This window comes from Nelusetta ayraudi, unplaced genomic scaffold (genome assembly GCF_046127955.1).
Source record: "Nelusetta ayraudi isolate G7.1 ecotype Tasmania unplaced genomic scaffold, CSIRO-AGI_Nayr_v1 ptg000060l, whole genome shotgun sequence".
Lineage (NCBI taxonomy): Eukaryota > Metazoa > Chordata > Actinopteri > Tetraodontiformes > Monacanthidae > Nelusetta > Nelusetta ayraudi.
In genome coordinates, this window is record NW_027466110.1 from 4,483,564 (window position 1) to 4,497,794 (window position 14,231).

At 41.3% G+C, this 14,231-nt stretch overlaps 1 protein-coding gene across 2 annotated transcripts; it reads right to left on the reverse strand.

Annotated features, from left to right (window-relative positions):
- Window positions 1–1,232: 1,232 nt before the first annotated feature.
- On the reverse strand, window positions 1,233–11,339 carry lnpa (limb and neural patterns a). 2 transcript variants are annotated; one of them, XM_076039951.1, is made up of 13 exons: window positions 11,224–11,339; window positions 9,130–9,206; window positions 8,683–8,724; window positions 6,788–6,975; window positions 6,655–6,713; window positions 6,527–6,567; window positions 5,560–5,643; window positions 5,411–5,462; window positions 5,089–5,310; window positions 3,140–3,245; window positions 2,900–2,970; window positions 2,371–2,526; window positions 1,233–2,161 (listed from the first exon to the last, which is right to left on the reverse strand). In XM_076039951.1, the coding sequence occupies exons 2-13, from the start codon at window positions 9,154–9,156 to the stop codon at window positions 2,001–2,003; spliced, it is 1,209 nt and encodes a 402-aa protein (XP_075896066.1). In that variant the 5' UTR covers window positions 9,157–9,206; window positions 11,224–11,339; the 3' UTR covers window positions 1,233–2,000. The 2 variants fall into 2 exon arrangements, with proteins under 2 accessions (XP_075896066.1, XP_075896067.1); XM_076039952.1 differs by lacking the exon at window positions 11,224–11,339 and adding an exon at window positions 10,710–10,829.
- Window positions 11,340–14,231: the final 2,892 nt, after the last annotated feature.

Consider the following 14,231-nt stretch of genomic DNA (forward strand, 5'->3'; position numbering starts at 1 on the left):
TGGGACAGGCCCACTGTACATTTTCCTCGCCCGCTCAAAATTACCTTGGCACTGGGGCTTTGTATGTCATTTGTCATCCTTGAAAATCAATTAGTGCTTCCATGATAGCAATCCAGATGAATCCTCTGAGAGTTTAGCCAAGCGCACCCAACAATGTGTATGTGCTTCTAGTGTGGACATTCTGGGTAGAGCATTTATGTAGTCATAACTGTGGAGATAATGGTCTTTTAGGGTGCAAAACAGTGAGCAGATTTGTAAACAATAATTTCAGCAAACACAGGCAAATGTAAAAATCTGCTCCAAAAAAACATAAGATAGGATTACATTTTCGCTTCGTTCAACATTTCCTCTCCATCTCCATGTCTCTTGTGGGAGTCTCTACGGCTTCAAACAAAAGGACCAAAAGCCATTGCAGCAAACCAAAAAAAAAAAAAAAAATCTCACAAAAAGTAAAGAACTGTCAAGAGATGATTCAGTGCCACAGCGAATCCCAAATAATTCCCAAACACGCATCTCGAAACCAACACGGCAGATAGATCTCTGGTGATGTATCATTTATGATGATACGCGTATACACGGCCGATGTAGAGTGGACAACCCCGCAGTCCCGTGAATACATCCCAACGTTGTCCTATTGATGTCCCATTTTTTTCCCCGCCGTTTGGCTCCTGTCAGAGGTCAACCTCAAACAGCACGCGGTGGAATCACGCGTTACTGTCGATGTCACATTGATGCATTGCAAGGCCCGGGAGGTCACGTCTCTGTAAACATACATTATCAAAACCCATAGAAGACGCGAGGCGGCGACCTCACCCATAGTTTACGGTTTATCTTCAGGGGGAAAAGGGTCACGCGGTGGCAGAGGACAAGTTTGTAGCCGCAATCACTTTCTTGTTGCAAATGAAGAGGGTCAAGCAATCAAGAGCGGCCGAGCCTGGTGTCAGCACCATTATCTTACACTGTCTGGAATGATCAATGAGCTAAAATAAAATGATCACAAGCGAAAATTGACCTGCTAATGAAAGCGGGGCGCTTAAACATGCAGCTGTGAGGAGCTGAAGAAATGCCCCAGCAATTTAAAATAAGTAACAACACAGGTATCATATTACACCTACTTATGTTCTTATCAGTGTAGAATAAACCTTTTGTTTCATTTGTCAATTCTTCTGAATGCATCAGTATAAATAAAATACCTGGATAAATTGTCATTTTTGAAAATAAGACACCCTTAGTCCAGATAACACTTTAGTTTATTTGTAAATAACAGTAATTCATCAGACAAATACATTCTGTAAACAGTGAAATATTTATAGATTATTTCATGAAAATACTGTGAAACAGAGTAGAAAATATAAAATTCACTCAGGAGCATGTGCCCTGTACCGCCTTACAGAGTCATTTCCCTCCACGAGTCATAAATATAGTTGCGTTTATGCATTGCTCGAATAGAACCATTGTATTGTAAACATGTAGCACCACTCTGCTTAAAAACACACTAGTCACTGTCATGAAAGGCACAGTATTCTAGAAAAATTGTTATAAATAATATTAAAATAAATATCAATTTTTTCTGATTAAAAAGATTCTCTCTGCCCGTTAGGGTTCCAATTGCTCCAGGCATCATTTATTTATAAGAAAATATGAATAATATTTTATTAATCAAAATTAGACACAAATTCATTGATTGTCCTTAACACAATATAATAACAATGAAATGGACACACCACCATGCTGGGAAAGGTTTGCTCTCTGCAGTTTGATTTGCAGTTGGTACCAAAAACTTGTGCTGCATGCTTCAAATTCATCACTTTTGCTAGAATAAAAGCAGAGGGGGAAAAAATATCCTATACTCCAACTTGAAACTCCCAACCATTACTTGTGTGTTTACGCTGTTATTCCAACACAAGGTATTTACTTACAAGTCAAATACATTTTTTTTTTATTCTAGAGAAAAACAAAGCTACAGCTCGACTTGTGCTTGTCATCATTATTCCTGTGCTTTATTCCACTTCCATGGCTGACAAATCCTGCTCTTCGTCAGATTTCTCCGAGGGCAGATCTTGTGACTCTGGCGTGGTCGGCCCGTCTGACGCACAGCTCAGCTCTGCTGCGGCTGCTGCTGCTGCTGCTGCTGGTGCTGCTATTCCTGCCTCTTGGGTGTCTGTTTCAGCAGCAAGCACAAGTTTGCTTTTTCCGCAATAACGAGATCTCATATTTCACTGACATTTCGCATGCATTTTCAGTATATCAGACTAAAAGGAAAAAGACGGTAAATTATATAGACGCAGCCAACACTTACAACAGATTACACACGCACTCTTAGGTGTTACGGTGTACGCGTGTGTGACATGCTGGTGGCGGAATGATAACCTGAAACTGGTGGTTCGTCATTTTCGTCGGCAGCAGACGAGGTTACGTGGTCGTCAGGTGAGAGCTTTGGCTCAACTGCGAACTCGGGGAATCTGGGTGCCTGAGGCCTGGTCTTTCTCGCAGGGTTCAGGAAGTAACAATACGCACACCTAAAGGCTGACAAATGAGGAGAAAACAAATAAGAACACCAACGGTTTGGTGCAACCTTACTAACTGATTCCTAAACAGACACAGATTAATATACATGAAAATAAGCCATCGACTGTGGGGGTGAATGGGGAGAAGAAGAAGAAGAAAAAAAAACGCTGGAGATGCATAAACACATCAGATTGATGTGTGGCACTAGTTTGCATATTCAATCTTGTTGCGCTTTTTGCTTACAGGGGTCGGCGGAGGCGGAGGCATTTAAGAGCCATATGATATACTACACTGCCAAATGCAGGGGGGGGGCAAATGAAGGCGGTGTTTGATGGGGGGTTGGGAGAGGAGGGGCGCTGACACAAAGCGTGCGCGTTTCACCAAGTCTTACCAGTGTACTCGAACTCCTCCTTTAATGCCATGCCGTTATGGGAGAGACACTGCTGACATATGAGGGCGTATCTGTGAGGAAGGAAGGACAACATTCCCAGACGGTAATTTAGACTGCTGCACACTCGGAATAGCCGTTGTGGCGTTTCAACATTGCGCTGCATTATTGTGTGACTGTTCCATCGAGCAAGTAGTAGTTTCCCCGCCGCCCCCACCACCAGTATCTGCAGGGGTGGTTTACCTGTTCTGTGGACCATCACCGACAAGATACTCAACGACTCTGTCCGCAAGGCCGCGTTCCCTCGGGGGAACAGGTCTGGCGAGGGGCGGGCCTGGAGGGTGCATTCCTGGTAAAACACAACACACGCTCCCTTAAACACAGTTCCCAGGCCCAGGCGCAAATGTTGCTTTCCACCCACAAAAAAAGCCAAATTTTAATACCCCAGTATGATTAAAAAAGGAACACTTTGTGCTTGGCAAACATAATAAACCGAAGCAGAGCTGTTTTTCCAAAGAAAACCAATTTTAGTGTTTTAAAATGATGCATTCTGGTAAGAGTGGGCCTGCAATCCCTCCAAAATACACACTAGTAAGAAGGGTTTAGCACAGGGATGGGCAAACTGTGACTGCTGGGCCACAATGGCTTTTAAAATGTGACAGAGGGGGTCGGAGCAGGAGCAGATGGATGGAGTGTTTTGGTGACCCACCACATGGAATAAAGATATGTATCATGGGTTATGTAGAAAACATGTGCCTTAACGTCCAATGAAAATGAACAGAAGCGCTGCAACAAAACATCTGTTTGTTGACTCTTTAAACACTGAAAATCAAACAGAGCTTTTTCTAGTACCATCAGTTACTGCTATTTAAAAGTAATTTAGAGTTATGTTGTTCTTCAGGATATCATCATCAACACCGTGGCAGAAAACGTGAGAACGTAGGGAGACTAAAACATTAAATAAGGTACACTAATATAGTTTCAAGTTCGCGGGCCGGATTAAAAAGCTTAATGGGCCGCATATGGCCCCAGTGCCATAGTTTGCCTGTTCCTGGTTTAGCATAATATTCTGATATGTATAATGGTTTTCAGAGAAATCCATCACAGCAGAGACTTCATGGTTCTGAAATGACCAACAAGGCCGAGGTTCAGTTTCCTGCCAACACCATGGTCCACCTCACTCTGCTGTACCGGCTTCCCGACGGCCAAACGGTGGCCATCACTTGCGAAGCACGTCCAGAATCCCTGCTGCGCTGGCGCGTGGTAATTAATATAATCTTACATCAAGAGCAATCATACGAAGATGACTGGTCATTTCTGCGAGGCTTGGCAAGAGTCTCGGCCTCCTGCTGCTTATTAATTTACCAACATATGGAAACTCTGCGGTGACTCTTTGTACCAAATTGCTTTTCACTTTCGATTTTCCACAGGAGCAGGTGATACCATCAAGTCGCGCCGACCATTTGTGAGGCGTTCCGATGCCAAAGGCAATCTCGCCGTGCATTAAAAGGCATTTAGTGAGATTCTGCCATCATTGCCCAGAGAACAAACGCGGGCCTGGCTAATTAATCATAGTTAATGTAATCCTGATCCGTGCACGCTTCGCAGTTGGCATTCCAACGCGGCAATTACAGCATTCAGCTTCCTGCAGGAAAACATCTTCCTTGCCGTTTGCGCTTATTTGCATTTTCAAATGAGCGTCCACAGTCCAGAAATGCAGTTTGTGTATACGGTTCATACTTCCGCATAGATGTCTTTCTTTTTAAAACAGCTGCCGAATGGAACTGTTTTTCGCTGCACTAGATTTGAATTGTCCAGAAACTACTGCTTTCCAAAGTGTTGCGTCTAACAACAAATGAGGTTGGGGGGAAAAAAACCAAAAAAACACTGAACCTTTTAGCCGGATACTTGGAAAGTACATTCATATAATTACGTCCTACCCTTTCCTCCAACACACACACACACACACACACACACACACACACACACACACACACACACACACACACACACACACACACACACACACACACACACACACACACACACACACACACACACACACACACACACACACACACACACACACACACAAAGCCTTATGCAACTGGGGACACAAGAACCAGGGAAGAGTAAATCACACCTTAATCGACCACATTATGATGTGGTCCCCCTGCGCGCAGGTAGCTCACCGAATCCTGGAACAGGTGTTTCAGAGGTCACAGGCTTCCTCATCAAGCTCTGCTGAGCAGCCACAGTCGACAGGTTCCTCTCCGGGGGTCCGCCCGGAGCCGAGTGGGAAGCTCGTCCAGGCAAGGTTGGCTCGGAGGCAGTCGGAGGGCGGCCGACGGCTACGCTCGCAGGGCTGGCCATCACCGAGGGGGCGTTGGGGATGACATGACGCTGCCGAAGCTCTGAGACATGAGACATTGGAGGTTTCACGCGAGAAATAGTAGCGGGGAAAAAAAGGGTAAGAGGTACATATTGTATTTGTTCCCCCGAGGGTGGCGCTACCTTGTCCTGGTTTTACGGGCATATGGCGCGCAACAGAAGGGGACTGGAGCTCCTGACATGAGAAGCAACAGCAGAGTGAGGAGTTGGATTAACTGTGAAATGTGAGGTGTGAGTCCACAGCATGGAAAAAAATAAGAAAACAAACTCACCAATTTTTTATTGGAATCCGGATCAAATCTCTCCAGAATTAGCTTGGCATTTTTATAAGTCTCAGTTTCCATAACTTCTTCCAGCTGAGGCAGGGAGCGGGACCAAAAAAAAGCATTTTAGTTAAAAAAATAAATAAATAAGAAAATACTACTACTTTTTTCTTGATGATGCAAAAAACCAATTACTTATTGAGTAATAGCCTTTTTCCCTGTCTGGCAGTATTTTTTTTTTTCTTTTAATGATTTGGTGTAATTAAGAAGCCTTTTACATATATATTTTAGAGTCAACTAGCATAAAATCACAAATAAACGTGACTGAAATTGGCACCACAAAATTACTTAAGAAAATGATACATCTTAATCTAAAATAAGTACTCAACATTTCTAACTGTTTACATATAATATGAAGAATAATTACATTCACTACTTCGATAATGGAGAGTGTGAAAATCCATCAGGCCTAATTATTGAAAGTTATTAGACTTGACAGAGGATGACAAGCAATTTCTCAGATTTATTTCACTCCAGCGCTAAATGCTATTAATTAAAGTGACATTAGCTGAATGGTGTTCTGGGTTAAGCCACTGTACCAGTCAAACGCTGTCTGTTAGAATGTTAGCAATTATCTCGCTGAAACATGTTGAGGGGGATCAATAAGAGAAGCACTCGGAGGCCCCTGGACAACCTGCAGAAGGTTGTGTCAGCGTTCACAGCGCAATGGACAACTAGATGTCAGGATGTGATCCTTTTTACAGAAATTATGACCTTTACGCGTTACACAAACCCACGTAAACTGAGTCTTTCGGTGCCATTGATGCAGATTAGTCCATTTTGAAAGGCTGATTTCAAAAACATGCTAACAGTTACATATAAATACATACGTATGATTAAATATACTATATTATATACACCTAGCAGTACACATAAATAAAAAGTAGTATCTTGCATACACCACAATCACACTTACTATTTTCCTTTTTCGTGCCGTCAGATCTTCTAATTTTTCATCTGGGGGGGAAAAAAAAGAAAAATCAATAAAAGTTTTCACATCAAACCATTTTAAATGATGAATTAGCGTAACAAAAACATCCTTACTATTTTTTTCAGTTATTAGTGAAAAAATCATGATGAGCATTTTTCGAAGAAGCCAAACTCTAAAGAGGAAAAAGGGTCAAACTTGCATTGCAGTTGCATTCGGACGAGACGTGAGCCAACCTCATATACTTACAAAAGAGGAAATATTAGGAAGGCGAGACACAAGACGAGTCGCCTGACAAACAGCACTGGCATGTACCAGAAATACACGAGTGCACAAGTGAACAGGTAGAGAAGGGACGAGTACAGAAGCAGCCGGCCGACCCATGTCTTCAGACGCCTCTGATACTTCTCTCTGTACTCCTCAAGAGCCTGAATGTCCTGTGAGGGAACACAACATCAATGTCACATCATTAAGCGAGAGTTTAACTCAATTTATCCTTGGTCGGTACACACTCACACCGTCCATAAAGTCAATGCGGTTTTCACTTTTCCCAAACGACACTACCACCATTTTCTTTTCGAGGCTCCACTTCCTCAGAAACTATGTTTACTACAGCCCATAAGAACACAACACAAAATAAATGGAGAATATGGGAGAGTGGTACATTTTTTTTCACTCCTGGCCTGCATCATTAGTGGTGTGAACAATTTCACAGGAAGGTGTAAAGAGAAAACTAATTGCTGTGGCTTAAGGACACCGTGCATTGGGCTGAGAAGGAAACTACAGTTTGAATACAACTATTTGTGCGGTTTTATTTTTCTTCCCATTTTCAGTTAGGCCTCGAATGCCATAAATCCGGTAAACAGTGGGGATGGGTATTGTGTATTAGAAGTAAACATAAGATTATGCGCCAACTGGTTATACTGAAGGTGTTCACTGTTTATCAACTAATATTGCATGGTTGGTTTTTTTTTAGGGAAAGATCTTCATAAGTAACAACACACAAGGTTTTCCACAAGTAAATAGAAAAACATAGTCATCAATGTCCCTAATTCAATACTTTGTATAAAATTACAGTTGTAGACATGATTATTAATTTAATTGATGAAATGAAATATCCAAGTTTAACAAATTAAATGGCAATACAATTGTTTGTGATGGACATGTTGGGCTAAGCGCAGGTTGCTTTGCACAGAAATAGCCGTCTGACAGAACTAGAGCCTCTTTGGATACAGGGGAATATGGTCCTACAGCAACATGTGTCCCTGTCACTCCAATGGATGAGGAAACCGAGTCAACATTTGGTATTGCATTAACAGGTATTTGTTTGTCCTTATTCATGGAACTTGGAAATGGGATGGAAAAAAATACAGCCAAATGTTTTAAAGTGCTGAAGCCTGAGGGGAAAAAACAAAACAAAAAGATGTACATGGACAAGAGTCGTCTCTGAGCTACTTGACTGCCACCTGATCTCTCCATATGTAGGGTCTCTTATTCAAAAGGACACATGCTGAAAATAGCCCAACACAAGCTGCACTGCACATGAGCACTAAAGCCCCCCATCAGTGAGCCGAAGAGGATCTGATGTGACATTCAGTGGCACACTTGTGGTAACACTTACTAAATAAACTAATACATTTATAAACAAGGTGGTCAGCAAGTATAAATACTTGTGTAATATATGTTCCTAGTATTTCCACTCTCTCCACATAGAATGTCACAAATCAATATGACACTATATGTTTTAAAGGCAAAACATACCCAGGCTACTGGGACATTTTAGTATGACTATACCGCAATTGTGGATACATCCACTGTCAAAGGATTCTATTTCAGTTTCAAGGTATATTTTGTACAAGGCAAAAAAATAAATAAAAATGTCCATCACATCCAGCAGTTTAAGCAGCGACAAAGAAACATTGTGTTTTTCCAAATTCTTTGGAATACATGCCAACAAAGTCTGTGATCAGTATTTCCTGGACAATTGTTGCAAATAGATGCAAAATTAGAGCCAAGGTGGAAGTAAATTACAATAATCAGGAAATAAATGCAGTTTATTATTCTGCAAAACAGAAATGGTCAAATCAAAAGCTATTTGCTAAATGAAAGTTGGCCCTTGCAGCCGACTATTCACTCTAGTGTACCTTGTCAATTCCTTCCAGAATCTCCACAGTGGAAGTCTTCCCCTGTTAAGGCAAATATTTGAACATGTTAGTCAGACAGAAGCAACAGACAGATATTCTGTCATGATACCAAAGCACTATGTGCAAATGAAACGCAAACAAATAAAACAACTTCCCGTTTCATGTTCCCACTTTAGAACATTCTGTGCTTGCATCATGTGTACCATGCCCTTTGGGTGTTAAGTTCGTCAGCATTTGATCTTGTGCTTATTAATATGGCAGGTGGTGATGATCCAGGAAAGTATAAACTTAAACAATGCACTTTACACAATGACACGAATGCAAGTGACTGAGATTTGGCATTTATGACAAGCTCAGAAACATAGGCACACAAAACATCTGTAGAATTGTAAGGCAATCACATCTGGCTTCAGCTACACTGAGACAGTACGCGTATTAATTACTAACCTTCCACCATGAGAGGACAGCCCCCATGTTGATAACGTGGATATGGCGGACACTCTGGTCACAGGAGGCCTCCCTACCTGTTGACAAGGGTGATAAGCGTAAACACTTTTCAATTGACTAACTGCAGCGTTCTGTTGACTGCGTTTTCTAAAATACAGCAGCAGACAAAGCCACCTTAAAGGGGCATTAGAGTATTGTTTACAAGCTTAGAGGAATTACAAGAGACTCTAAAAGGAACCAAAATGTAATCCTTCTAAAAGGATTTGCATTTGGGTTTTTTGTTTCTTTCGAATGTCCCTTTATGTCTGTAACAAAACAGCTTGTCTACTTAGGGTAACAAAACGCCGCAACAACAGAAATGACCGATATCACAATATGGATGAGAACTTGATTTGGAGTGCACATGTATTCTTGCCATTATGGCAAATCCATTGATTCAATCTGAGCCTGCTGCCTTGTGGGGGTCAGCAAGTTTTCTGTTATTTCCTGTATTTCACTAAGACCAGAGTGTTGAGCAAAAGAAACTGCCAAGTCCTTGCCAAATGGGAAGCCAGACAAAAAGACCGCTTTTTGAATGACTTTGATCTGGGATTAAAAGGTTTTATTGCATAAGCCGTGCACAGAGATCCAGCCGTGCACTGGGTCTGACGGAGGGAGGAAGGCGATAAGTTGGAAAAACAGGAACAGAAAAAAAAAAAAAAAAGTTCCTGATAACACAGAGCAAAAGCGAAGAGAATGGAAGAGGACAGAAGAGTGGATGTAATGTTGGACGTTAAATAAAGACTGAAGATGGCATTATGACAAGACGTTTGAGGCTCAGGATAAATAGTTGAGTGTTCACGTCACTCAAGGCAGCTGTGATGCTGTAATGCAACACCTTCGCCTCCGGCCATTAACCTCACAGACGTACCTCAGGAAGCTAGCAGGGTGGGCAAAGCATTTGGCAGATAACAAACCCAGATTACAATAATGTGGCCGTACAAACACCAAGTCCCAGGTGGCAAATGTGGCATAGTTAGGTGATGTAATTTAAACGCACACTATTTAATGAAATCATTAGTGTTGGCTGACTGATTAATCTTAACGCAACTTGCAAAAAATAATGAGACAGGCTTTCACTGGAGGATGGATTATATCTCAAAAGTACACCCAGATGAATACCACAATATATTATTTTTTTTAACATGATACATGTGAAATACTAGAGTCAGTGCACTTCTCATTATTAATAAAGCTTGTTGTTATTGCCAATAATTCACTATGAGTAACTTATAGGTTTTATGTTTTCCTCCCGGAGTGTTGCCTTCTTTCGAGTCGTTTATTGTGAAAGTTCAGCTCTCTGGATCCATCATTTGTGGTCATGTTGGGCTGCGTCTAATTCGCAGGTAAACTCTTGCCGACAGGGAGTCAGTCGCCAAGTTTGAATTTCAGCACAATACCAACACACCCTAAACTAACGTCTAACACTTAGGACTGAGAGAAATGACTCAGCTCGATAATTCTATTAAGCGTAGATTGACAGAGGTTGCGCTGCTTTCTGGCGTTGCGGTAATAATGTTTATGGACACGTGGAATGTTACCTGCAAAGGTGCGCTGACGCCTTTCGTACAGCTGAACAAGGTTTTGTTTGTTCACGTTTTCACGGAGCAGTGTTTAAAAAAAAAACCTCAACTAGCGTCTTTGACACAACACAGTAACCACTTTAAACACAGCGAGCTGGACTTCCCCTTTGATGACTACATCCACGTAAACTGGGTTAAACTGACGTCAGCGTAAACCTTCCACATAACGATACAACTATACATCGTCATGATAACACAGCTTGGTGGCGCTAATGACATTAGCAGCTACCGTGTCACAGAAAAAACTTATCGGATGTCAATGCAACAGATGGCTAGCGTTAGCGTTAGCTCACCGCGCTAACAGTCGACGCTAGTAATATTAATGTTATTTATGTCGGCCAGGGGGCTGGAGGAGCAGGGACTTCCCTTCACTAGCCGCGAAGCCTGACTGCGTGGCTGCAAAGTGCACGAACAACAGCGAGACGACGCACTTTTGCAGTAACAATGTGCAGCTATAATGTGCAGCGCTTACCTCGGTAAAACAGTTGCCCGGGGTTCACCAGCTAGTGGCAGCGGCAGGAGGGCACAAACAGTCCTCTTGACTTTACCACACGGCAGGAAGGGGTGGGGGTGGGGGGTGGAGGAGGGGGGCGTGGTGAGTGTCCACCACTGACTCGGAGCTACAAGCTGGCAGAGTTCTCGAGTTGTTGTTGAATTGGAAAACCGGTTTACAGTTGAAGCGAGGCCGTTGATTCAAACGTTGCAACAAATTTAACAGTGCAGTGACTTGTGTGTTGTTGTTGTTGTTGTTGTTGTTGCAGCAGCAGCAGCCGCAGCACTGCAAGCGATACAACATCTTACAGAGTTTTGAATCCAAGACGATTCTTGCTGTGTAGTTTTTGCATACAGGCTAAGTAGACCGCACTGATGTCAAGCTACATCAGCATGACATTCATGAGGTATTGCACTACATTGATGTTATCTAATATTCATATTGCTGCTGCAAAGATTTCTACTTCTCAACAGTTTGGCTGGTGAAACATAAATTATATTAATCAGAGCACCAAATAGTAAATCAAGAATATGATAACACAGGGCAATGTTTTAACCTGCGGATCAGTTTTGGAGTGTTGCGACGGAGGGATGACTGAAATGTCGCTCCTTTCAATGAAAATTTCAATTCCATCCCATCCACTTCTAATCCAAAATTGAAAACATCTGTCTATAAATCACGAACAAGGGTCACATATGTAACCACGGTTTTGTGAGCAATTGGGTCGCTCCAATATACGAAAATTCACTCTGCCATGAGTAATCCAAAAAAAATCTTTGGAAATACGGTAATAGACCCAAAGACATAATCCCCCATTGTTGTCTTGGCGAATTACTTAAATAGTGGCGTTCATTAGTGAGTGTGTGAACAAAGCTCTTGCAAGAGGGTGCACATAAAACCCAAAGCAGATCACAAATAACATTGCTGTGACGGAGTAAAAATGAAGCAAACAATGAGGGGAAATATGTTCCAACAACAAAGTTAATAACCGGTTTATTTCTCCCTTTTGAAATTCAGCTCAAAAGACTAATGTTCGTTACTAAACAGGCTGTAACTTTGAAAAGTACCCACTTTATTGGGCTACCACCAGGCTGCAAAAGGGAGATTTTTTGTCATAAAGTATGTGCCAGGCTTAATGGCAATCCATTTACTATTTGTGGAGGCATTAAAATAAAATAGAATATTTGTGTCATCCTCATGGTGCAAAACAGCTTGGCAATAGAAATGAAAGTCATTGGGCTACATCATCTTGCAACTATAAATGCCTACAAAAGTTTGCGCCAACTCATTTTGTAGATTTCCAGATAGAGAGGCATAAAAACTGGAACAAAGTTGCGAGCAGACTGACTAACAGCCTGACATCACTGTTGTTGAGCCAAATAACTCGCACTGCCAAAAACTTAACAACTAGTCCTGTAAATGTTTTATTCTGCACTGGTTTTGTGAGCCTACATACTTTAGAAGAACAGTGTTAAATCTGGAAGAGGGAAGTTTCTTTGGATTCACTGAGGCAAGCTCCATATTAGTGCATCCACATGTTATGTTCCTGCTTTATCTAGTACACAAAAACACTACGTAGTGATCCGCCACAAAGACCTGCATCACTCACATTTGCAGCATTTTAACCTATGGTGAAGAATAATTAACATTTAAAGTTGATATCTGCTATTGAAAGTAGCCCGCGATAAATTCTGCCTTTGCTGGTCTCAGCATCACCTCTACATTGAAAAGTGTTGATCTATCAAGAGGTGACCGGAGGGGTATATTTTTCAAAAGGTCGTGGCATGAGAAAAAGCAGTGTGTGCCAGCTGAATCATTTACTTGGCCCATAAAGTACATTCAGTATTTCTAAAAGTTGATGCTCATCAGTTGGAAGTGGCAGCCACTGATGTTGCATGTAGCAGCTTTTAGATTGAACCCCTCATGGAGACCAAGTCCACAACATATTCATATTTATCCAATGACTTGTTTTCCCACAAATTCTCCTTCTTGAACAAACCAGATATTCCCACCAAATATGTTAGATATTAGGCTGAACAAACGTGCTGTTCTCGTGTCCTGTCCTGACCATCCGGTTTTCTTTGTTTGCTAATTTTAAAAGTGATGAAAACGTCCTGGTTTCAATTGTTTTTCATGAATCATCATTTATTTACATAATTGGATTAAAGGGTTGTGAGCACTATTTTGTTTAATCTGAATCTGGAAATATAATATAATTCCATCCATCCGTCCATTTTCAATACCTGCTTGGTCCTGAGCCCAGGATTACGGGTGTAAAACAGATATTATTTGGAATATTATGTCTTTTTCTATTTTTGGTACAGGAAGACTTGGGGGGGAAAAAAGCAATTATGTTCTTACAGGCCAATTTTCCAAAGACTGTAACAACATTATTCCTTTCACTGTTTCTATTCAGAAGTTTCAAAGTTATTTTTGCACCACTGAAACTTGTCAAAAAGATTATTTTAAACATAATATAACATGATGAGCAACCTCTGAGAAGCCTTTGTGCCTTTAGTTGCAATTTTCTATCCATACAGATGAAATCATGTCTTAAATATATTGAAATTATGAGACATTATAAGACTCGAACTTTGAGTAAAGTTCGAGTGTTACTTGGCTAAAGTGTCATGGCTATGTAATCAAAATATGTACACCCACCACCGGATATTAGTGACGTCATTTAGCTCAAGTTCTGCTGGTGTTTTCATCGCCATCCATCTACTACGTCATCAGCGTTTATAACGATTAATGTAAAGGCGTGTTTATTACGAAGGAACCGGAAGTTAGTTCCCCCAGCCATCGACCCTGTTGCTATTTGCTCTAAGGAAGGCTACATAACCCAAAGGTTAACATTTAAATAAAAGTGAAAAGCTAGCGGATATTATTTCGTTATCTACACTTCCTGTTTGTAGTACGTTCCAAATTTTTTTAGCAATTACGTTGATATTTGTTTTTGCTTTTCATTAATTGCCATGAAATCGCCT